Source organism: Nothobranchius furzeri, chromosome 1, assembly GCF_043380555.1.
Source record: "Nothobranchius furzeri strain GRZ-AD chromosome 1, NfurGRZ-RIMD1, whole genome shotgun sequence".
Classification (NCBI taxonomy): Eukaryota; Metazoa; Chordata; class Actinopteri; order Cyprinodontiformes; family Nothobranchiidae; genus Nothobranchius; species Nothobranchius furzeri.
Window position 1 is genome coordinate 42593772 of NC_091741.1, and position 26581 is coordinate 42620352.

The window sequence follows — 26581 nt, forward strand, 5'->3', positions numbered from 1 at the left end:
TGAACTTGAGACAGTTATCCACACCTTCATCTCCTCACGCTTAAACTACTGCAACTCTCTTTTCACGTGTCTGAGTAGAACCTCCCTGAACCGTCTACAGGTGGTTCAGAATACCTGTGCTCGGCTTCTGACCAAGTACTCCAAACACACCCACATCACCCCGCTTCTCCTCCAGCTTCACTGGCTGCCAGTCAACTTCAGGGTTCATTTCAAGATCCTGGTTCTGGTCTATAGGGCCTTACATGGACAAGCACCGTCTTACGTTGGTGGTCTTCTTAGTCCCTACACCCCCAGCAGGTCCCTGAGGTCCAGTGACCAAAGCCTACTGGTTGTGCAGCACCAGGCTAAAGACCAAAGGTGACAGATCATTTGCTGCTGTGGCCCCCAGACTCTGGAACTCTCTCCTCCTGACCCTGAGATCAGTGGACTCAGTGGTCTCCTTTAAAAAGCAACTGAAGACTCACTTGTTCAAGCTTTGGTGTGACCTTCATCACCACCCTCTCCTTATTCTGCTCTTTCTACCTTTTCCTCCATTACCGGGATGCACTTATTTCCCTCATTCTTATTCATTTTCTGTCTTTCTTTCCTTATATTTCAATCACAATTCTTGATTTTTTTATGTATATTTTTTCTAATTGAAAAGAAATCTTTTAATCATTTTTATGTGATCATTTTATATATATATATATATATATATATATATATATATATATATATATATATATATATATATATAATATATATATATATATATATATATATATATATATATATATATATATATATATATATATTTGTGTGTATATATATATATATATATATATATATATATATATATATATTTGTATTTGGAAACATTTGTTTTTGTGAAGTATCTCATGATTTTGAGTTTGAGAGGCACTATATAAAATATATTTTTCTTTCTTTCTTTCTTTTTTCCTATATATATATAGATATATATTATATATATATATAAATAAGAGGACAAATGCTAAACAAACCTATTGCCTCCTTTCTAGCTGCCACATTGGATTCTACTGCCTCTGTAAACACTCCAAAAATCATCCGTCTATTTTCTGTCAGACATTTTGGTTTCAGGAATCATATCTTCTACGAGCTCTTAATAAAACATCCTTTATTGTGACATCAAAATAAGTCAATTTAGCATAGAACCACGCCTCACCTGTCGATTCTGGAGGAGCAGCAGCTCTACTTTAAGTCCCTCCCAGATATCTGAACTCCTCATAGCAGCCAATCAGGGGGTGAGTGGGTGTGGCCAGCAGCAGCTTACATCTGGAGGGTTCTGAAACTGTCAAAAATAGAGGGAATTAGTGAAAAGAACTTTATGAACATCGACCATAGAACAATTATAACTTGTTTTCAGCCTCAGCCTTTTTTTTCACCCTCAAGCATCCGTCCAGTTAACATAGACCGGCTTGTTGAAATCTGGTTGTTGGAAGTAGGGCTGCTCAATTAATCGAATTTTAATCACAGTTATGATCTGAGTTTTGAACGATTATACAAACAAAACAAGCCGATTATTTGCTCCTCCCACTTGCGCTGCCCTGAGGTGCAAATGAAGCGCTCCTCCACAGTGTTGCCAACTTAGTGACTTTGACACTATTTCTAACAGCTTTTCAGACCCCCTTCTTGACTTTTTTAATCCTAAAAGTACCTAGCGAACACCTCAGTAACATCTCTGGTAACCCTTAGCTACTTTCAGGATAACCGTCGTTGACATTTCCTGCAGGTTAGCTAAACACTCCGCCTGCGCTCTGGACCGTTATTCAGGACATTAGGAAAGGGAATGATGTAGTGATGTTTCGGTCGCTAAAGAAACAGCTCTCGGAGCCGGCTTCCTGTTGGAGTAACCAGAGTGAGTGACACACACACCGCACCTGCGGACTCCTGAGTCACTAAAAACGGTTAAATGTGCGCATGCGGCGCGCTAAACACTAGTGATGGGAATTCCGGCTCTTTTTAAAGAGCTGGTTCTTTTGGCTCAGCTCACCAAAAAGAGCCGGCTCTTTCGGCTCCCAAGTGGCTCCTCAGATTTTCTGTTGCGTAGAGTACATTTATAACCAAAATAATGCAAAACTATATGTAAAATGATTTACTAATGTAAAAAAATGCTATATATCAAATATTTATCACTTCTATGGATTTAATAACTGAACACTTTCAGAAATCTCCACTTTCCGACTGCTGGCGCTCATTTTCTCACCGTCTTCGTCACACTCTCCTCTCTCTCGCCTTTTCCCTCCTCCTCATTCCCTCTAGTTTCCCTCCGCCCGCATGTGCTCTGCTGTGTGTCTGAGTCTTATCCTCCCTCTTCCCCACCCCTACTGCTGTGTGCGGACAGTCTGGACACGCAGTTACACATGCTGACCAATCGCCTGTGGCTTTCACCAAAGCAAAAGGGGAGGGGGTAGGGGAGTGGACGGCTCCCAATGACGAGCCGGCTCCCGTTGTTCACTTCAAAGAGCCGGCTCTTAGAGCCGGTTCGTTCGCGACCGACACATCACTACTAAACACACGTGCAGCTTGCCCCTGATTGCTGTGAGACCGGGTTGGGGGGTGCAGCTGTGGTTGGGACGATTACTACATTAACTGATGGACTTGTAAATAAATAGTTAATAATAAATAAATAGTTTATAAATAAGGTAGAAATAAGTTCCTCACGCTGATAAATAATAACTAATCTCTCTGAGGACACAGTGATAGTGCACTCTCCTACAGCACCTTGACACGATTAAATAAATGTTACGCAACATTTTGTGAACATCAATTTATTTGCATTTATTTGTTATAAATGCCACTGTATAATTCTTGCTGTCAGTATTTGCAAGATATTGGTATTTGGGTCTGTACTGGTTAGACTTAAATGAGTTAAACCAAGGTCTACAGCCCTTCGGTCATAGACTATGAGCTATAAGTATATTGGTCTTTTTATCCTGGGAATCAGGAGTTCTTTTAGTGACTATCTTGTTTCTTATTTTTGTCCTGATTGTGCCCTGAGCAGTTTTATGACTGAATAAAAACAAATAAAATCAACATAAATTGAAAAATCGTCCTAAATAATCGAGATCTCAGTTTCAGTCACAATAATCGTGATTATTATTTTTGCCATAATCGAGCTGCCCTAGCTGGAAGGTTAAAAACACATACAGATTTTATGCAATTTATGAGAGACATTATAAAAACATCCAAAACAGCTTCTTGTGAACCTCAGGAGGATTTCAGCCTTTTATTCTGTACACCGAAGCCTTTAGGGGTGGAAATGAGGACAGACAGCTGATTCAGTCTCTTTTCTCCCTATTTTTGTAGCAAACCAAGGAAAACAATTTCACCCTGTCTGGTTCTTAAGTGAACCTATTTTCCCTTCTTACTTCAGTAAAGTGTGTCTGTTTTTACAGTCAAATGTGCAAAAATCAGCATTTATAGTAAAACTCCTCCTCGGGCAGGATTCCAAACGTTTGAATTAATGCAGTAGTGATGTCAGCTGGCTTCATGGAAAGTAGAATCCCCTCAAAACTCCTATCAGGGTTGATAAATGGTGCTGTAGTGTGCCACTAGCTCTTAACACACACACACACACACACACACATGGATCCTGTTTACAGTATGACTAAGTGAGGAGGGTCTAAAGAGTTTGAGTTGGAACAATGTTCTTTATGTGAAAACCCATTTGGCTCCTCAAGGGTAAAAAATGCTGCCTGTTATCACAGCTGGGATCAGTTTGAACACATTTATGGGCCATTCCCATCTGTACCGGGTCGGCCCGGGCCGGGTAGCCCCAGTCGGCCCCAGCCTGGCCCAGTTGATTCCACACATCCTTGCCTTAAGCCCATGTGGGCTGATTCTACCCACCAATCAGAGGCTTGCTCTAATGGAAGGTGTGAATTTGCTGTCAGCAGTGGGTGTGTTGGCCCTGGTCGGCCTGAAGCAGACCCCCTCGAGAAGAGGCCTGAGAATGAGCCTTGGTTGGCCCGGAAAAGTACCAGGCCACCCAGATATGTAAACAACCTACGCTACCCGGCCCGGGCCGACCCGGTACAGATGGGAATGGCCCATTAGTTGGCACACTGTGATGAAAAAGAGTTCAGGGAGTCATTTGTGGTGCCGTTTTACAGAGTCAACTATTCCACACACTGATTCTTAGCATAATTATCATGTCTGTAAACTTAAAATGTTGTTATTTAACAGTGAAATACTGTTTATTTATTTATTTTATTTTATTTTTTTGCTTTAAACTTGTTGTCGTCTGGTTTAGCTTTCACCTGTTCCAGCTTTAACTCCTCTCTCTTTCCTTTCACAGGCACCACCAGGCAGCCCAGGGAGGGAGAGGTCCCAGGCGTGGATTATAATTTCGTGACCGTTGGCCGGTTTGTGGAACTGGAGAAAAACGGAGCCCTGCTGGAGAGTGGAACATATGAAGGTAGAGGATTTATCCTTTCAAATTGAAACGCACCAGGCGCGTTTATCTGAGTGAGCGGCAGCCGTTAGAACAAATGCTTATCGCTCCGCATCCACACGCCGCTCTCAAGTGTGAGTCCATCTTTTAGCTCAGCGGAGAAGCCAGTGTCATCAGTTGTGAAGGACTCTCACAGGAATCTTCTGTAAATCGAGGAAAAAACCCTCACATAAACACTTGTGTTGTTTAGCCCTTGAATACAAACTCTTGAGTTTCCCAATCAGAACATTTTCTCTCCTGTGGCTCAGATTTTTCACTTTCTCGCCAAAGGCCTTTTCTAGTCGGCCTGATGACCTCCAAATCCCAAGAGCCCTTCATAGGAACTCCTGCTTTTAAACTGAAAGGATTAAAAATAACAGAAATGGCTGACGCTCAGTTTAGTCGTGTTATCAGAGAAGATGTTGGATCCTTTTGGTGATGCTTTCTGTGAGAAGAGAGCGAGGCAGGCTGTATTCTGTATAACTGATTGGAGTTTTAGAGCCTTTTAGATCTTTTAGAATCTATTTAAAAAATGAAAAGTTGCGGCAGAAGGAGACAATGTTCAATTCTTAGCTTAAACCTTTCAACTTTTAATTATCTCAATTGACTAATAGGTAGGAATGTCCCGTTCCAATATCGACATCGGAAGTAATTCGATATCGGCCCAAAAACAATGTATCGGATTATATCGGACGGCATCAAAAATTTCCGATACAAGCAGATTGTCATTTTTTCATACTTAATGTTATTGGCCCTTGTTTTCCGACTGAGTAATATCACTTGATCAAGCCTTTCATACATTCCGCACTACAAAATAGGCCATAGTATGTATGATTTTTGCTGATTTAGTATTGGAATCATATCGGTATCGGTCAGTACTGAAGGCCGCAATATTGGTATCGTATCGGAAGTGAAAAAGTTGCATCGGGACATTCCTACCAATAGGCGGTTAGTGAATGGGTTTTTGTAGTATTGTCTCTATCCTGCTTGTTAATTGGTTAAATCTGCACTAGGAAGGCCAGTAACTGCAAATACCAGCCAGTTTACTGTCGTACAGTGGGAAAATGAACGAGCTACAGTTAAAATAATAATAAATGTTCCTTCTACTTTTTCATGTGTGTGAGCAGAAACTGGCTGGGCCATTGTGAGCTCTGACCACACCCGGGATTAAAAGATTTCTCACGGCTGAGCAAAACTACATCAGTAATTTATGTTAGATTACTTGAATATCGTCTGTAAATCAAGATCCTTAGAAAATGACTAGATTCATCACAAGTCTGATTGAGACTCAAATTTCCAAACTTGGTCAGAAGTTGTGGGTGGTAAAGAAGTGCTCTAGATCTTAGTAACACCTGAGCGCTCCGACAGAATCCGTGTTACAGCTGGACTGAGGAAAGAATCAGGAACGCCAGCAGCGGGTTTCTCAACGGGGGCTGTAGCGCCCCCCAGTGGGCGTTCAGACTATATAAGGGGGCGTTGAAAGTTTTTTGCCACTGAAGGGGGCGCTGAGATGCTAATGGTGGGCGCTAGCGATACAGGACATTCATAACAGACAATGGCTCAGAATAAAAAGAAGTGCTGACAGCACAATGTGGACTACCTTCGGTATGGATTTAGTCCTTCACCCACGAATCCACAACTCCCCATGTGCCTGCTTTGTGAACAAGTTTTTTGAAACGAAGCAATGAAACCCTCCCGCAACTACCCCTGACTGCATCCCGGAGATTGGGGCGGGGCTAAATGTGGGCGGGGTCAAACATTTAGAGGTGGGTGGAGACAACTATTTGACTCCTGCGTCCTGCCCCTCTCTCAATGGAACCAGGAAACCGCTGTGTGTGTGCAATGCTGTAGCCGGGACAGAGGGAAGTAGCTGCCAAAATCAAGGTAAGCCAGGATTTTTCTTTCTCTGTTTTAACAATATCGAGGACCAATGTTGGGCGAACGTTTTATGAACTTGGAAATTAAAGGTTTTTTCCCCATTATGAGTTTTAGATGATACATATAGCCTATTTTACACATGCGGGGTGACTTACTTTTGAGGAGAAATGTTTACAGGGTTCCCGCGGAGTCTTAAAAGCATTGAATTTATGAATTTGAAAGTAATTTCTAAAAGACTAGAGAAACCCTTCAATTTTGGCATCTGGGTCTTAAAATTTGTGTTGGATGTAAGTTTTCTGTACTGCATTTTTCTTCTGAAGTTCATCAAAATATTCCAAACAAGTGATGACATGAAGAGAAGCACTAGTATTAATAAAGGCTATTTTTAGACATTTATTTCAATTTTGTGTCTTTACTGTTTGCACTGTTGCTTTTATACAATAGAAATACTGCAAGAAATTAGGGTAATAAAATGAACAATAATAAAAAAAAAACGTCTTAAAATTAAACTAAAATATAGGCAACAAAAATTATTGTTAAGGTTCTAATGTAAAACCAGAGATCCGGTTATATTTTTAACCATTTGTTTAAAAATATCACCGATCTTCTACCAAGTGCCCACCCAGTGTTTTGTCAAAATATATTGGTAAAGTTGTATAGATAAATAAATGAAAACTAGTTCAAGAATTTTATTTTATTTATTTACTTTTTTGCTGATAGTGCTGTGAAATAGGTATTAATTTTCTATATGGCTTTAGAAAGATCTTAAACAGACTTAATTTTAAGTTGAAGAAACCTGTAGGAACACTTTTATAGCTTTTGGGAGATATGTTGTGTGGTCGTGATTACTTTTTGGTGGAAAATATATTTTACAGGGGGAAATATGTTATTTTTTTAAGCTTTTTATGTTTGTATCTGAGTTCTACACCTGATTGGGCTTTATTATTATGGTTAGAGTGCTAATCTGATACGTGTAATTATATAAACGTTTTGCTCAGTCAAGTGTCAACAGAATAACATGAATGTTTTCATAGTGAATGAATGTTGTCATTGTATCACCAAGGTCTGAGGAAGACAGGGTGCAGGCACGAAAAAGACGGAGAGAGGAAAGAGTAAAACAGGTGAGAGACAATTTGATTAATTCTTGTAGTTTAACTGTTGCTTGCAGACTAAAGCATAATTCCTTCACTTATTTCAGGGCCTGGAAGTGGTCCCTCCTAAGAAGTCCTGCCATACTGAATGAGTCTGTGCAGCATCAGGTATTGTTCAAACAAGTATTATTGTACACAACCCCCTAGGTTGTCGAAATGGGATGTGGGAAGAATCAAGATTCAACTTTTTGTCATATGCACAGCTAGAAAAACACGCTTTCTGCACAATGAAATTCTTACTTTGCCAAGATTAGAAAATTAAGACCGTTCCAGACGAGCACTTTTTTTTTTCAAAGCAAGTTTTTCAGTCATTTCTCTATTTTCATTAAACCAGAATACTAAGCAACTGATCTTTTTTACAACTTGCACTGTTAATATGCTTTTTATGAACCACAATCTTTTTCCTTTATAGCAGAGGCTGAGAACTTGCTGGAACTGGACACAGGGAACAGAGTATGTTTTATATTGTTGGCTTTTCTTGTGTCATTGTTTCTTCTCCAACCTCTATTTTAATTAGAGGTGTCAAATAATTCCATTACTTGCAATTAATTTTTTACAGCCATGATTAACATGTTATATATCTTAATTATGTTAATCATTTTTAATCTACTGCTTCTTTATGGGACTTTTAAATAAACCAATTTCTTTTCTTTTACGCTTCTTGCTGGTGTTCTTGAAGGGTTGATGTAAACTCATAAGTTGAAGGGTTGACGTTACAGTGACAAGACCGGTGAGAGATTAGCTGCAGCAGTGTTTATTTCAGCGACCTTGTTATCTTTACTCTGTTTTTTTCACCCTTCTTGCAACTTTTTCCAAAGTTATTGTTACCATTTGGATGTAATGGGTGTGTCACTGAGCATCAAGGCTGCTGACAGCTTCTCTCCTGTATCAGACGCACATCCGTGCTGCAGTTTGGAAAGACCACAGCATCAGCTGTTTGGTTAGCTGTTAGCATTGAAAATAAGGCTTATATTATGTACAGTTATTAGATTAAATTAAAAGATTAGATTACTTTCAGATCATACATAATTAATGTAAAATATGTTTTTAATCTCTTGACAGCAGTAATTTTAATATTGTCTTTATTTTTGATTAGGAGAAGTCTCTGCTTGAGGACACCTTTGAGGCAGCAAGGTGGTGTACCACAAGGTCCTTCAAAAGAAGCCTTTCCCTTCCCCAGGTCATCACCATGGACAGGGAAGCTTGCCGGAGGGCAGTGGAGAGGTTATGCTTCTGTGATGGCCTAGATGAAGAGGAGATGAACGATTGCAGGGAACCGTTCCTGTTCATGTTTAGTTTTCAGTCAGACTATGAGGAGTTCTGCAGAGAAATTGAGGAAAAAAGGAAGATCAGGGTGTTTTCTGGCTTTGAAATGCCATAGTACAGCGGTGTCACAGTTTTTGCATTCTTTTTCCTCCTCACATTGTTTTTTTGGAGGTTCTCTTGCTTTTTGTGTGCTTTTTGGTTCATTTGTTTGTACTTTTTTTTTCCTGTGTTGGCTGTTTGCTCTATTAAATTTACCTTTTTTGAAAAATTTAGTCTGCATTCTTGGGTGTCTCACACAATGTCTCACCACCCCGCCTCAAACCCTGGCATGTTTTAAGAAGTATCAGCACAATTTAAGTCTCTGGTCCTCTTAATGTAGCTGATATAACTGAGTGTACAACAAATTTACCCGTGTCTGTACTGTTTTACACTCACTTGGGAAATGACTATTAAAATAAAGGCGGCATTGATAAAATCAACTATTAAAATGGTTTTGACAGGTTTAAAGAATAGTCTATCAAATGCCTGAACCTTTTATATAGGTACCAAAAGTATAGCTAAAAGACACAAATACCTATGTGCTATAAATACACATACCATACAAAAGTAGAAAAAAGAATAAAAATATCAGAACAGATTGGATCAAAAATGGCGCCTGTAATTATCTGCTCTTTAAAATTATCATGACATCCAGCAAACAAGTCATTTGATTACCAATGTTATGCTTTACATGGGTTTTGTGGGTTTTTAGGGCTTTCTAATCCTTAGAAAGGGGCTACTCGCGGTTTCCTGGTTCCATTGAGAGAGGGGCAGGAGTCAAATAGTTGTCTCCACCCACCTCTAAACGTTTAACCCCGCCCACATTTAGCCCCGCCCCGATCTCCGGGATGCAGCCAGGGGCTACTCCCCTCCCGGCTTAAGGAGCACTTGTCCAAAATGCATCCAGACAAAGCTTCAAAGGAACTGAACTATTTTCAGGTAATTAAAGAAAGACACTCTAATAGAGGTAGCATTAGCAGAATGTTTGCTCGAAGCATGATTTTACTGGACCGAGGATTATCGCTTCCTACAATATCTCGTTGCTAATAGCTAAAACCACTTTTTTATGATACTTTTTTTATGACATATTTGTATGAAACTGTTTCAAACTCAAGGTTGAATTGTATATATATATTTTTTTTTTATTATGATTTTTGTATCAAAAAACTTTCTGTTTCTCTGCATGGGACATTGGTGGGCAGTAAGGGATTTCAGCATGATTTGGGGGGGGGCATTTAGCTGAAAAAGGTTGAGAAACCCTGCTCTAGATGGATGGCTGGAGGATGATCAGAGGATCAGAGTTCATGACGAAGAATGAATGACCTGATGTCTGACCGGTGAACAGGTGATCGAAACTTCCTTATAAGGGAAGTTCTGTTATCACGTGACCACAGCCTGACACAAACTAAGCACCGTTATTGATAATTGGCTGCATAGAGTGGGCTAAACAACGTGTGTAGTCCTTTTTTGCCTGTAGTTAGCTTGTTGTCACACTGTGAGCTTCATTGAAAAGGGGTTCAGAATAAATTACGTGTCTTTTCTTTTTAAGCACCGCACAAATTGCACAAAATACTGATAAAAAGTAAGAGAGACTAACTATAAACAGATTAGGCTAAGAATAGAATAGAATAGAATAGAAATATTATGTAATGTCCCACAGTGGGGAAATGTTCAGACAAATGTATACTCAGTATCAGAAGTGGCCCATATAGTGTTGCCCTATGATTGGTTGTAGCGACCACCTTGACTTGGCTCGACTGGTTGTAGCGACCATCTTGACTTGGCTTGACTCCATAAGTTTATGTAACAATTAAATTGATCTAAATCCACCCTGTAGTTCATGAGATGTTTTCTAAACAGACAGACAGGGTAGATTTTAATGCCTGGGTTTTTGTCCTAATGAAAAAAGATTGTATTTTAATAAACACGTCATTCCAGAACACGTTTACCTTTAGTAATTACCTCTGGAGAACTCTTGAGGCCAACAAATAAATTACACAACAAATACAAGTCGGAGTGTGTTGGCTGTATGAACTAATCCTCAGTGATTTAAATTTTAATAGTTTATTGATCCAGTGAAATCCAAGCCACCATTTCTTGGATTCTGCTTTAGAATAAAATGATGCTGCAGTAAAAATGAGACTGTTTGGGTGTAAATTAAATCAGAAAAACCTAGAGTTGGGACTCGATTAAAAAGATTAATCTAATTAATCAGAGACTTTGTAATTAATTAGTCTTGATTAATTGCATTTTAATCATTCAAGACAATTTGCCCCCAAGCAATTTTTTAATCAGTAGTAATGTCAGTGAGGCACAGATGGCATACCCACACTTTATGAGTATATCTCTGTAACAACAAGGTCTATTTGATTACTTTGGTCTCATTATAAAGGTAACCATTGTGGGATTTGTTGGAAGTGTTTATATTAGTATATTAGTGTTATTGATGAAGTGTAAATAGACATGGAACATTGTAAATGTTGTGTACTGAACTGACCACTAGGTGGCAGCAGAGTACTGCTAATACATATAAAGGTGTAGAGTAGAGTTCAGGGGAAGTTCTGCTGAGGGTTACAAGATGAACGCTACACGGTCATCCCTTGTGCTGTAATAAATTTCATATGGATGAAGTTACTGCCTTCCTGCTTCCTGCCAACTACAAAACATAACAGTAAAAAGCATATATTATTTTCTTCCTTTCTTTTCTTCATGAAGAGCGATTTTTTAACCACTCATTTAATTGTCATTGTGTTTGGAGCAAGTAAAAAGGTATATGTGGTCTTATAGCCCAGGCTCTGCAATTTTGTCAGAGGTGCAGTTTGATATTTATTAATATATAGGGCATAAAATAGGGGGGTGCTTTGGCTCCAGTGGTAATTTTTTTAATGCATTGTTATTTTTTCTTTATTTAATTAATCATAATTAACCTGCTAGATTCCCAGCCCTAGTAAAAACATGCAGCACATATCAGCCAATGGAGATTATAAATATGATTATTAGATGTCTTTGTCATAAATTAGTAAAATCACTTCTGATTATCTTTAGATTTGGTTCTGGTTCTATATTCTGCACATGAAAAACTTAATGGAAGCATAAAATCTCCTGTTGTCCTTTCAGTTTAAGGTTTAATTTTCCAAGAATGAGTTGACTGTGACTCTTTTGTTTTCCATAAAACAGATTATACGTGACACTATCAGACTAGCAGCAGCTCCGCCGACTTACACTTCAGAGTCTGGGTGTCGACAGCGCTGCGAGTTGTTTAAGTTTGCTCTCCGATGATTCTTTTCTTCTCAGAGGAAAATATTCAGCTGCTGCGGGATTTGTGCCTGTGGTTCAGGGGCGTGACCGTCCCTGTGATCTCTTTCCAGCTCCTTTCCTCTGTTTCTTGTAAGAGCGTTTTGTATTTCCTACAGACATTTTTTATTTTTCCAGACAAACTGAAACATCTTCTCTTGGTGTTTCCCTCCATTCTGGTCTAGAGTTTCCTTCTCTAAAACTCAATTCTATTGCCTCAATATAATCCCTGTAGATTCTCACACTAGTCGCTTTTTTGTGATGATCTTATGATCTTTTGTACCTCAAACACCTGAATGCAGCTCAGTAGATAAGCTCCCCTAAAAGCAAATCTCAGATGAACTCTCCCAAGATTTTTCTGCATGCTTTTGGAATTTTCTTTGAAATCCTTTACAGAGTGTGATCTTTCTAAAGAAAGGTGTAATGCTAACATCCCACTCCCACTTCTTTTTGTTATCTCAGAGAAAAGCCTTTAGCTAAATCCACATTTTAAGGTATAAAGGTCAGTAAGAAGAGGCAAAGTCCCAAAACATGAAGTTATGAGGTTCTCTCGGTGACTGATGGAGACTGTCAGTGGTCTGTAAAGCTGCCAGTTATCAAATCCAATGATGGTGAAATGTGAAATCAACTTAAAGGACCGTGGATGGGGTTGTGAGAGTCGGCGCCAAGTCAGAAACTGCAGCTCCCAGCGGTGCAGCGGGAATTTGGCTCCGAGCAAGAGACCCAAAACTGAGATATGATTATTATTCAGTCCAAACCTTCCAAAAACATGCAGGTATTTGCCAAAGGTGATTCATGTGGAGACGAGGAAATGATGTTACTTGGTCAGAAATGAACTAAATAAATCCACAAATATGGTTGGAATGGTCCTGGATGAGCTGTTCGCTGTTAAAAATGTTTCCAACTATCTAGATGTGTTTGCAGATGTGAGTTCAGTGCTTTAATGATGTGAGCTTCGGCTCCCGGTTGGTGAGTTTTAGTTGGATTTAACATAAAGCAGCAGGAATAGCTGGAGAAGCACACCTCTTCCACCCTGTGGCTATCACAGCTGTGACACAATTATAACAAATTGACTCTTTAGGCTTTTTTCTCACTTTTTAATATTTTTTTCCTTCTGTTTAATCATTTCTGAGTCTCTGTGTATTTCTGTTTTATTAGTTTTTCTCTTTTTATCTTGAATTAATTTTTATGTCTCATGATTTTGCTGCTTTGTGGAGACGCCAGAAGATACAGTGGGGCAAAAAAGTATTTAGTCAGCCACCGATTGTGCAAGTTCTCCCACTTAAAATGATGACAGAGGTCAGTAATTTTCATCATAGGTACACTTCAACTGTGAGAGACAGAATGTGGAAAAAAAACCATGAATTCACATGGTAGGATTTTTAAAGAATTTATTTGTAAATCAGGGTGGAAAATAAGTATTTGGTCACTTCAAACAAGGAAAATCTCTGGCTCTCACAGGCCTGTAACGTCTTCTTTAAGAAGCTTTTCTGTCCTCCACTCGTTACCTGTATTAATGTCACCTGTTTGAACTCATTATCTGTATAAAAGACACCTGTCCACAGCCTCAAACAGTCAGACTCCAAACTCCACTATGGCCAAGACCAAAGAGCTTTCGAAGGACTCCACGAAAAGAATTGTAGACCTGCATCAGACTGGGAAGAGTGAATCTAAAATAGGCAAGCAGCTTGGTGTGAAAAAATCAACTGTGGAAGCAATTATCAGAAAATGGAAGACCTACAAGACCACTGATAATCTCCCTCGATGTGGGGCTCCACGCAAGATCTCATCCCGTGGGGTCAAAATGATCATGAGAACTGTGAGCAAGAATCCCAGAACCACACGGGGGGACCTGGTGAATGACCTGCAGAGAGCTGGGACCACAGTAACAAAGGTCACCATCAGTAACACACTACAACGGCAGGGAATCAAATCCTGCAGTGCCAGACGTGTTCCGCTGCTGAAGCCAGTGCATGTCCAGGCCCGTCTGAAGTTTGCCAGAGAGCACATGGATGATACAGCAGAGGATTGGGAGAATGCCATGTGGTCAGATGAAACCAAAGTAGAACGTTTTGGTATAAACTCAACTCGTCGTGTTTGGAGGAAGAAGAATACTGAGTTGCATCCCAAGAACACCATACCTACTGTGAAGCATGGGGGTGGGAACATCATGCTTTGGGGCTGTTTTTCTGCTAAGGGGACTGGACGACTGATCCGTGTTAAGGACAGAATGAATGGGGCCATGTATTGTGAGATTCTGAGCCAAAACCTCCTTCCATCAGTTAGAGCTTTGAAGATGAAACGTGGCTGGGTCTTCCAACACGACAATGATTCCAAACACACCGCCCGGGCAACAAAGGAGTGGCTCCGTAAGAAGCATTTGAAAGTCCTGGAGTGGCCTAGCCAGTCTCCAGACCTCAACCCCATAGAAAATATGTGGAGGGAGTTGAAAGTCCGTGTTGCTCGGCGACAGCCCCAAAACATCACTGCTCTCGAGAAGATCTGCATGGAGGAATGGGCCAAAATACCAGCTACTGTGTGTGCAAACCTGGTAAAGACCTATAGTAATCGTTTGACCTCAGTTATTGCCAACAAAGGTTATGTTACAAAGTATTGAGTTGAATTTTTGTTATTGACCAAATACTTATTTTCCACCCTGATTTACAAATAAATTCTTTAAAAATCCTGCCATGTGAATTCATGGATTATTTTTCACATTCTGTCTCCCACAGTTGAAGTGTACCTATGATGTAAATTACTGACCTCAGTCATCATTTTAAGTGGGAGAACTTGCACAATCGGTGGCTGACTAAATACTTTTTTGCCCCACTGTATTAATGCAGATATTCAATCAATCAATCAAACTTTATTTGTATAGCACTTTTCATATACAAAATGTGCTGCTCAAAGTGCTTTACAGGTTAAAATAACCCCATATAACCCATAATCCCATCATTTCCCCAAAAATATAAAAATACTTATGACAGTTGCCCCCCCCCCTCCCCCAAATATCTACATCCCATAACCCCTTTCCTAAGGAACCCCCCCCCCCCCCCCCCCCCCCACACACACACACACACACACACAAGCAACAAATACACACATGCACACACGCAAAACTTTTAAAACAATTAAAAAAAGATCAATAAAACATCATAAGTAAACACTAGGCCCAGTTCAGATGGGTTAGGTAACGAATGACACGCCATCAGGTGAGCCACCTGCCTCGGTAGTAGTCGATCGACAGCAGCAGCAAAGGTGCCAACCCAGGGCTCCCAGGGAGATGGGGCGGAAAAAAACCCACCATCAGCCCCCACCCCCACCCCACCCCCACCCCCACCACCACCACCACCATCACCTAAGCAGTCCCTGAGGTGTGCCCAGTCCGCCACAGTCGACCACCACCCCCGAGGCAGAGGGCCCCACAGAGGAAAACACTGGCACGAACAAATAAGTAACATAAAAAATAATAAGAGCTAATATGGATAGTAAAATTACTACATAAGTGATTAAAAGATGGTAAAACACGAAGACATAAATGTCCAATAAAACTAAAATTATAATTATGTAGATAAATCCTGAGATTTGTGGAGAATTTCTGCAAAAACAAAAACAAATTCTGCAGTTTTAAACTAAACTGAGTCATCCATTTGAGCAGTGAAGAGCACCCTCATTGTTTTCTTTAAATATAGGTGACTAAGCAAATCATTCATTTTATTCTCTTTTTTATAATACGTGATCTCATTCATTAGATTATCATTTAGGATTATTATTATCATGATCTGCAGCAGTTAAAGCACAATGATCAGATACATTTATAACTGGTAGATCAAATTCAATTCAATTAAATTCAAAAATACTTTATTAATCCCAGAGGGAAATTGATTGCTGTAGTAGCTCAGAATAATAATAATAATAATCAAGTCATCAAAGAGTTGTTGTATATTACAATGGCTGTTGGCAGGAAGGATCTCCAGTAGCGGTCAGTGTTGCAGCCAAACTGAAGAAGCCTCTGACTGAAGACACTCTTCCGTTGTCGGACAGTCTTGTGAAGAGAATGCTCAGGGTTGTCCATCATTTTCTTGATTCTCTGGAGAATCCTTCTTTGCATCATCTCCTCCAGCGGTTCCACAGTCGTCCCCAGAACAGAACCAGCCTTTTTTATTAGGCTGTTGAGCCTTTTCAGGTCCCTGCTTAAATATGTCATTAATCCCAGAGGGAAATTGAAGCGTCCTGTGAGCATTTTCTCAGTTCTTCTTGTCACAGGTTGCCTCTGAACAAGTGGTTTGTATTCTGAGCAGAGAAAAACAAGAATGTGATCTGATTGTCCCAGAGGAGGTCTTGTTTTGGACACGTATGCATTCTTTACATTTACATAACACAAATTCAATGTCTTGTTTTCTCTGGTGGAGCAGCTGACAAACTGTTGAAATGTTGGAAGTGAAGCAGAGAGCGAGGCATGATTCAAATCACCAGATATAGCCACAAATGCATTGGGGTGCTGGGTTTGTAGCTTAGCGACAACTGAACTGATGGCATCACATGCATTTTCAGCAATGGCTGAAATATAATGAAGATTAAATTTTTTATTCACCAAATAAAAAATAAAAAGGTTACAATCTCCATCTACTTTAAGCATTGAGTTTATTATGTTTAGGCGACACCTGCTCTCCAGCTGCTCGATTATGGGACAAGAAAACATTATTACTGTTACTCTGGCCACAACTGAGACACAGCTATTCATTTTTTTGGGTTTATACGCCTAAAAGATCCAGAGATCGCTGTTTTAGGAGGCTGTAGTTACAGATTTGTCAGCAGGAGGCAGAGGTGAGCGTTGGTGCAGGACATGTGATAAAACAGAGAAAAGCTGCTGTGAAAGTTTGTTTTATCAGGAGCAAAATAACCCTGGACACATATTAAATGAGTGAGTAGCATCGTAAATGTGGCCGGTTTGTTCCTACATTATAAAAAAACCACCACAAAAGTTTAGTCAGGAGGAAAGACAAAAGAATCAAACATAAATGATTATAAGTAGATTTTTGGTCTTTGTGTGGCCTTTACTGCTCCTGATTTAACTCCACGTTCTCTATTTCCTTCCTTCTCTCATCTTTTGTGTTTTCAGATAACTTTTACGGCACGCCGAAGCCTCCAGCTGAGCCCAGCGCTCCGCTGCTGAATGTAACAGACCAGCTGCTGCCGGGTGCCAGACCCAGCTCCGAGGGCAAGAGGAAGCGCAACAAGTCAGTCAGCAACATGGAAAAGGCCGGCATCGAGCCCCCAGAGGAGGAGGAGGAGGAGAAGCCCATCGTCAATGGCAACGGTTTTGCTGTCACCCCAGGTTAGCCCCGACAGCAACCTCCACAGACACGAGGTCAAAGGTCAGCTTGGTTGGGTCCCGACTGCCAGGTTGAGATCTTGCATCGGTTCACAGTTTAAACTTGCATCAACTATTTCATCCTTGGTGGTTGCTTAGCAACAGAGTCTTTTAAATGGGTTTCATCAGCCGTGGATTAATCGTTGCCTTTAATTGGTCGCATATATCTTTATTTCCTCATTTATAGCATCAGATATGCACTGATTCTTAATTTTCTGTTGATGGAACAATTACCTCCTCGGTGGAAACAGGAATCACTCATTAGACATGATTATTAACCCTTTGATGCATGAATTATGAAATCTTCAACCATGATTTTTTTAACAATTTTTTTCATTTGTCTTCAGGTGTGAATGAAACAAATTTCAACAAATATTTTTTTTAAAATTTTATCATTTACAAATAATTTATTACATGTCCACCTCAGTGGACAGCGTGCATTCTGAACATGAAATATGTTGGCTTGGCTTACTGAAGTCCAAATGGAGGGCTCAAATGCAATAAAGTCTTCAACAGCTGTGCTTAATAGCAAAAACAAATAAATAACAATTTTGAGTACCTGTCCAATGTAGTGACCATTATGCACCAAAGGGTTAAAGCTCGCCGTTAGGAGCAGGAGCCAGAGGCCAAACCCATAAATCCTTGCTCACTTCAACAAGAACCTGCAGGCCGTATTCAAACCATTCTTGTGCTCTTTGTAAAATTCCTGCATGTCATGCAGAGTGGAACATTTCCAAACATGAATAAAAGTCAAGTCTTGGTTGACACGTCTCTGCAACATTGCGTGGTGATCGGGGGCAGTTCCTGTGGAGTGGCAGACCGGGGTGGTGGTCCCCATCTTTAAGAAGGGTGACCGGAGGGTGTGTTCCAACTATAGGGGGATCACACTCCTCAGCCTCCCTGGAAAGGTCTACTCCAAGGTACTGGAGAGGAGGGTCCGATCGATAGTTGAATCTCAGATAGAGGAGGAGCAATGTGGTTTTCGTCCTGGGCGTGGAACTGTGGACCAGCTCTATACCCTTGCAAGGGTGATGGAGGGGGCATGGGAGTTTGCCCAACCAATCCACATGTGTTTTGTGGATTTGGAGAAGGCTTATGACCGTGTCCCCAGGGGCACCCTGTGGGGGACGCTCCAGGAGTATGGGGTGGGTGGCTTTCTGTTAAGGGCCATTCAGTCCCTTTACCAGAGGAGCGTGAGTTTGGTCCGCATAGCCGGTAGTAAGTCGGACCTGTTCCCGGTGAGGGTTGGACTCCGCCAGGGCTGCCCTTTGTCACCGGTTCTGTTCATTACCTTTATGGACAGAATTTCTAGGTGCAGCCGTGGTGTGGAGTGTGTTGAGTTTGGTGGCAGGAGAATCTCATCTCTGCTTTTTGCGGATGATGTGGTCCTCCTAGCTTCATCCAGCTCTGACCTTCAGCTCTTGCTGGGTAGGTTCGCGGCCGAGTGTGAAGCAGCTGGGATGAGGATCAGCACCTCCAAATCTGAGACCATGGTTCTCGACCGGAAAAGGGTGGCTTGTCAACTCCGGGTCGGGGGAGTGGTCCTACCTCAAGTGGAGGAGTTTAAGTATATCGGGGTTTTGTTCACGAGTGAGGGTAGGAGGGATCGGGAGATCGACAGGCGGATTGGTTCGGCGTCTGCAGTGATGGGGACGCTGAGCCGATCTGTCGTGGGGAAGAGGGAGCTGAGCCAGAAAGCCAGGTTCTCGATTTACCGGTCGATCTACGTCCCAATCCTCACCTATGGTCATGAGCTTTGGGTAATGACCGAAAGAACGAGATTGCGGATACAAGCGGCCGAAATGAGTTTCCTCTGTAGGGTGGCCGGGCTCAGCCTTAGAGATAGGGTGAGGAGCTCGAACATTCGGGAGGGACTCGGAGTAGAACCGCTGCTCCTCCGGATCGAAAGGAGCCAGTTGAGGTGGTTTGAGGTGGTCAGGATGCCTCCTGGACGCCTCCCTGGGGAGGTGTTTTGGGCATGTCCTGCCAGCAGGAGGCCCCCGGGTCGACCCAGGACACGTTGGAGAGGTTACATCTCCAATCTGGTCCAGGAACGCCTTGGGATCCTGCCAGAGGAGCTAGTGGAGGTGGTCGGGGAGAGGACGGTCTGGAGCTCCCTAGTTGGGATGCTGCCCCCGCGACCCGGACCCGGATAAGCGGAGGAAGACGACGACGACGATACAAGTCAAAGATTTATCTGTCAGAACAGCGAGGCTGGAACCACGGGACCGAATAGAAAAAAATCTGTCAGAAAAATACGTGTTTTTACTAAAGAGGTCATTCACATTTTTACTTTTTTTATGATCCATCGCTCTGATTGTAACATGCAAGCTGAACGTGAAAATAGCCTCCGACACCTAATAAAAATAATAATTTACCTAATAATATCATTATATGAATGCAAAGTAATAAGTTAAAACTTTATTGACACTCTGTATTTTTAGAATTATTTATTTTTGTAGTTTTTTTGCCACAGATTTAGTGGGATCTGCAAAAGTTAAATGGCTAAAGTGTGTTGTAGCAGGCTGTTAAAAAACAAACATGCTAAAAATAAAACACAAAGAGGCTGTTCAGATTGTGCCCTGCAGGAATGGTGTTGCCTCCTGAGGTTAAACCATCAGATGAATTCTGATTGGTCACCAGATAAACGTGTCTAACTACACCTTATGGTATCAGCCCTTGGTGTGACTAAAGCCCAAACACATTTATCACACAGAAATGCGTCTGACTGCATCACTTTGTCACATGAACACGGAACCATAAAAGGGTCTTATGCGTTTCATATTAGTTTCTGGGAGCCTTGAACCCCACCCACCCCCACCCCCCCACCCCCCCATCCTGTGACTCAGAGCCGATTACGTGGCCTCGAGAAAGTGTTTCACAACTAACATCATCAGAATCTGAGCGGGTCGGACTTGGGTGGAGACTAACTCTGGGTTTGTTTGTTTTTAATTCCTCTAAACAGCTTCCAAACGTGACTTTTAGAGATCGGACCTTTGTTTAAAAGAATGAGAATTAGGTTTTCCTACCAAAATGAGCCCAAGCAAGGTAAGACAGGGGACTTGATTTATGCAAATGGTAGCTCTCCTTGTGTTTTTGATTTAAAGTGAGTTTTTAGAATAACAGGATAAAAGTAGATTTGTGACGTTTAAATACCACATTAAAAAGGAAATCGTGTTTTTAAGCAGTTTTACCTTGTAAAACGGGTCAAGTTCAGAGCGTGTGAGAGTTTAGCTTCGTCACTTTTGAAGATCTACTGCTACGAAACCCCTTTCCAAAAAGTTTAGCAGTTCTATAACAGTAATTATAAATTATTTTAAGGAAAATATTTTAATAATTTGTCACGTTTACAGAAAGACCGTCCATTAATCCACAGAAAATGATCAGTTATTCTGGAAAAGTCTGATTTTAAAGCTTCTAAATGATGTTTACAGTAAAGTTAGACGCGGACAAAAAGTCTCTGAACGTCGGTAAACTCCTCATGTACTGGGATGTAAATCTTCTCTAAACGACTCTGAAAGCCCTTCTGGCTCTGAGCTAAAAGCAGACGCAGGCCGACCTTCTCAGCTGATTCCTATCGATACGTCGGCCCTCTGGGCTACACGGTCGGGCGAGGCGAGGTGAGGAGGGTGTTGAGGGTGATCCTGCTGCTCCTCCTCCTCCTCTCGTCTCACAGTAGGTCGTGTCTCTGCAGAAGGACAGCAAAGGCTGACCAGCACAGCCGAAAATGGCCGATCGATGGAGTCCGGTGGTCGCTGTGATCTAAGCAGATCACTAACTCACACTTGCTCGCTCATAGATTGCCTCTCAATCCGACTCTTTCATTTGCCAACTCCTCACCACACACACACACACACACACACACACACACACACCGTCTGTTTCCATTCTTCTCCATTTTTCTCCTCCTGACACTTTCACACGCCACCACAACTCAAAGCCAAGCGTCCCCACCTGCCCGTCCTTTCTCAGTCTTTACCGTCCCCTCTCCTTCTTTCATCCCTCCGTCTCCCTTTCTTTCCTCCACTTTTCTTCCTCCCGAGTCATCACTTCTCATACTTTTCTAATTACCTGTTTCTATTTTTCTGCCTCTGCCTCAACTTTCTGTCTCTCTCCCGCCCGTCTTTCACTCTGCTCGCTGACGATAACGTGATGTCTGACTCATACCGCCTTGTTGTCACCTCAGAGTCGAGTGAACATGAGGACAAGAGCACCGACGCTTCGGGGGACAACGTCCCTCAGAGTCACCCAGCAGAGGCCCCGCCAGAGGTGCACAAGGTGGACGGGCAGTCCCCGAAGATGGTGCTGCCCAAACCAGACGAGAACGACGAGCTAGGACTGCTGCCGGACAACTGGGAAATGGCTTACACGGAGAAGGGAGAGGTCTACTTTATAGAGTGAGTGTTGTCATGGTTACAATCATCCTGTCATCGCTGTCCACTGTTAAATCTGGAAAATATGAAAAGGAAGTAGCCAAAAATGTGCTAATTATTTAGTTTTAATCTAAAAAAGGCAGCAGTTTTTCCTTATTTCAGACTTGCTCCACCTGCAGATGGTGGATTTTTGTTTAACCTGCTCGGCTTGTAAAGTTATGCTCACAATTCTGCAAAAACATTTTGATATTGGGCTTCCCAAAGACCCAGGCATTTTTGTAATTTCTTAAAATGGTTTTCAGAATTTCTGAAGGCTTTTCAAAGCTTCTTTGGGTTTGCCATGAATGGCTCCTTCACTCTTTTTGGTCTTCAAAAGGATGAATACATATATCTTATACATACATATTTTATTTTTATTTTGTTTGTTTTCTTTTGGGGGGTGTTATTTGTTAATGAATCCTTCCATCCTGAGGGATGAACCAGTCGAAATTATTGCAGACATGAGAGAAAAACAAGTTTGGTCACTTTCCACATGGAGGCTTGGTTTGTTTTCCCTGGAAGTTCATCACAGGTTTTCCCAGATCAGGCTGCTTATCAACCTGTGGGTGCACTCTCTTCCCAACGTCTCCCAGTGCTGCCGTAGAATGCTCTCGCAGAGGCAGAATAAGTGGATGCGCGGTGGTTTAATGGGTTTTAATGGTCTCCAGAAACACCCTTGTACATAGAACTCTTATGTAAAAGCTCTAAAGTTTAATTCGTTGTGGTTGTTAGAGTTTTACAGCTGCAGTTAGGATGAAGGTGAGTCTTTAAGAATAATGGAGTTGCTGTGTGCTTTTGAAGGGGTGTGCTGGGATTTGCATGTGGACATGGATCCATGTGTGTCCACTGATGTGATTCCAGCAGGGGGACCGTTTTTGGCATTGTTGGATTAGGTGTAGGGTTCAAATGAGAACAAAAAGCTGTAGAAACATCAAACCAGTAGATGGTATTGTCATCCGGTCAGGTGTTTGGTGATTCTCTTCCTGATCTATCTGCTGCTTTCCACTGACCTAATATTTTTCTGCTTCTCAGAAAATATTTAATGCGTCCTTATTCTCTGATCCTAATCCATGACTAATTGTTCATGCTAGCAAGGGATTACCTGTTTCAGAACTGTTGCTTCCTCATGATCGGTTCATATGAGACCATTAAGGTGACCTACAGTCCTTAATCTGATGTAGTTGGGAGAACAAATTTGTGATATTTTAAAGGTGTGGAACAATGAAAACCCATTTTTTTTTATCTGATTATAATGGGTCACTCTGAGCTTTTCATGCTGGCTGAACATGAAAATAGTCCCCTACACCTATCCTGCATTAGCTTCTGATAGAAAACAGACGGTGAAACTCTAGGATTAGAAAGTCCTGACAGATCTACGTCACACTGTCACTTAACATTCATAAACTCGCCCATCTTGACTCACGACGGGGAAGGCTGTTGTTGGTTTAATGTCCAGGAAACAACAGAGAATGTCTCAGCTAGTAGAAGGTAATCATTACCATTAGCATCTCCACCACACAGTAGAACTCCTCCAGGCTTGTGTTAGTTGTGCATCAATGTTGCAGAGCAAACAGAGTCAGTGTTTGAGTCGTGTTGCTGTTATCCAATCAGAGGTGAGATGTCCAAATATCAGGAAATAAGACTCCAAAACCTGCCGTCTGAAGCTCAGCTGTGATGTGGCTCACTTCTAGTTTCTGGAAATGGTGCACCGGTGTCTCCCGAGTGTGACTTACTAGGCATTCATTCTTAGTAGAGACCACTGCAAATGGGTTGATTAAACAAGTGTTCAACATCTTTATGGGGAAAAATAATCTAGTCAATATTTAACACAGATATGATGGGATGAATGATGAGAATAAATTATCTAATTTATTATAAAATAAATCGATGCTCTTGAGTTTTGGTAGAGGATCGTAGTCTAGGGCAGGGCTATACAATTCCAGGCCTTGAGACCTGGTATCCAGCACGTTTTAGTGGTTTCACTGGTCCGACACACTCAGTGGTTGAATCACCTGTGCAGCAGCTCAACAGGCTCTGCAGAAGCCTGTTAATCACCTGCTGATTGAAATCAGGTGTTGAAGCAGGGTTAAAACCAAAAAATGCAGGATACCGGCCCTCCAGGCCTGGAATTGGATAGCTCTGGTCTAGGGAGACAGTTTATCCGCACAGATACGATTTGTCTTGTTATTCCTGCAAATGTATTTCCTAAAATCATCAGTTTAGTTTAAAATGCAGATTTAAACAGTCTGTGTTTGTGAATGCACTTTTATCGTGTCTTATTCCTAATTTTGTGTTCTGAGGATGAGAGCTGTACACAACCAGCATCCACAAATACAAGAACTGGTGAGATAACATTTGTGTGTTTATAAAGTCATGTCTGATGATGCAAAAATTACACACGTTTGTTTTTAATTTGAGAAAGTAAAGTACAATTTCTTTAACAAATTTATATTGAATAATTAAAAGGAAGCCTTTGTATTCGTTTGTGAACTTTTCACTGCCGTCTTGCTTAGAAATTAGCTTAAACAAGCATTTCTGTGTAATAGCAGAGCATCTCGGTCATCTAGCCACAAAATCTCTCTCTCACAGATGTTTTTCATGTGAGGTAGGCAGCTGAAGTAAAGGCTAATGCTAGCTCACTTCATGCCTCTGTAGGTTGACCCTTATTTTCTTACAGTTTTGTTTCTTTTGCAAAGAAAGAACTTACCGAAAGCTATTTTGGTTATGGTTCCTTTTACAGTCCCCTAATTACTAAGTACTTACATGGTAATTACATAGTAGGTTAAAGTGTATAATTGTAATAAAGTGTAATTATGGTGTAAAGCAGTATTTACTGGCAAGGATTAATTAAAAATATAAACTAGAATTGAACCTGTGTTGCGTGGTAATAACTATTTAAGAACTCAGAAACAATAATACACTTTTACTTACTATGTAATTACCATGTAAGTACTTATTAATTAGGGGACTGTAAAAGGAAGCGTTGCCGCTATTTTTATTAGAGATGTCCTGATTAAATAATTCAGGCTTTGCATGTCTGCAGCAACCCTCTTCACCTCAGCTCACTGTACTACGTCTTCTCCAATAATGATGAGGTATTTGATGGAAAATGACACTATACAATATCCTCTACTGTTCCGTTGATCCCTAATAATAGTAAATCCAGAATAAAACAAGGTGACTCCGAGCTTTATGTTCTTTTCTATAAATATTAAAAGATGGCAACAGAAATTAGGAAATGAGTCATGAGAAGGACAGAAGACAGGAAACTAGATCAGAAGGACTGATGGAAAGGAGTCAAAAGGAGAAAAGTGATTTAAGCTTTCATTGAAGAGCACTTCATAGGACTCGGCCTTTCATTTGGGTTTTCGTTGAACACATTTATCATCTTTATGTGTCTCCACTTTATCTTCTATTTTTAGTCCTGGGGACGCCGGTTGTGTAATGGTTGGTGTCCAACTTAAGACCAAAGTGACATTGAAACATTTCGTAATTGTTATTAATAAAGATAATCTATTTTTAGCCTTTACCTTTTTATCAAACTGATTTAGCATTTGTTCCATTTTGGACTGGTTCATGGTGCTTACTTCTTTTTTTGTTGTCATTCTTTTATGCATGTCTAAATTTAGCACCAATCTACGCTTTAGATTACTAATAAATAAGTCATAGCAACTGAAACGCCACTCGGTGATGATTACTCAATGAACCTTCCAGCCTCTTATCGAAGCGGCGCTGGGTTTTATGGCCTATAAGTCCTGCTACATTGCATCTGATTTATTTACAGCTGTACAGCCAAGTAGGAACTGACAACGTGAAAATGTCAGCATCTGTCTGGGAGCTAGTGAACCTAATGTTTTTGCAAGTTTTAGTGGAAAACAAAACAACAAAACAAAGACAATAAAATCTAAACAAATTTTCTTAACATCACACCTCCTTGTCTCCTTGTTGTTGCATCACCATGCATGGAGGCCGTTGTCCAGTTGTCTAAATGCAAGTTTTCCAGGAACGCCACTGAATCGGATTTAAATCCAGAAAACACCCCACCCCTCCCTCCCTCACCTCTCCATCTCTCCCTGTTCTCTCTGCTTGCAAATGAGAGACGGTAAACAAATTAAAAGTATTGATTCCCCTTTTGCTCACCTTTCGCATGTTTTTTTTTCTCATTTTGGTCTCTTGTCAACTTCTCAAAGCCAGACGCTCGAGGGAGTCTCTTCTTCTCTCTCTGAAATGGTTCCGTAGCCGAATTAAGAATCCACCAACCTCGATGGTGCTTCCTGCCAAGGCTCCTCTCTCTCGCCATCCATCACTCTCCCTCTCACACTCTCTCTGTTTTTTCCCCGCAGCCATAACACCAAGACGACATCGTGGCTGGACCCGAGGCTCGCCAAGAAGGCAAAGCCACCCGAGGAATGCAATGAGGATGGTGAGTGCTTCCTTTCCTTCTTTCACTGCTTTTTGCCTCTCAGCCATCAATACCGGTCGCTAAAAACATGCATTTCACATTATTAAACATAAAAACTGGTTTTCGAATGTATTCACGCTCACACATGTGGTGTTGATTGTTGTTTTTTTTAGTATTTACGTATTGATCATTTCCAGGTATAGCGGTGGTTAGAGTGAATCTAAAGCCCAGTCGTGTATGTGTTCAAAGCCCAGGTCCAAAGAGGGTCACAAAGACTTCTTTATTCTCATCTCAGAGACATCTGACGTGTCC

The 26581-nt window shown here is 41.1% G+C and overlaps 1 protein-coding gene across 10 annotated transcripts in view; it reads left to right on the forward strand.

The window, feature by feature from the left end:
* The window catches only part of magi2a (membrane associated guanylate kinase, WW and PDZ domain containing 2a), a 376696-nt gene that overhangs the window by 246131 nt on the left and 103984 nt on the right, over positions 1-26581 (forward strand). For all 10 annotated transcript variants that reach the window (XM_070548124.1, XM_070548106.1, XM_070548075.1 and 7 more), the window contains 4 exons: positions 4319-4438; positions 17204-17419; positions 21642-21852; positions 26211-26290. In XM_070548124.1, coding sequence (XP_070404225.1) covers positions 4319-4438; positions 17204-17419; positions 21642-21852; positions 26211-26290 — 627 coding nt within the window. The remainder of the gene's footprint in view (positions 1-4318; positions 4439-17203; positions 17420-21641; positions 21853-26210; positions 26291-26581) is intronic.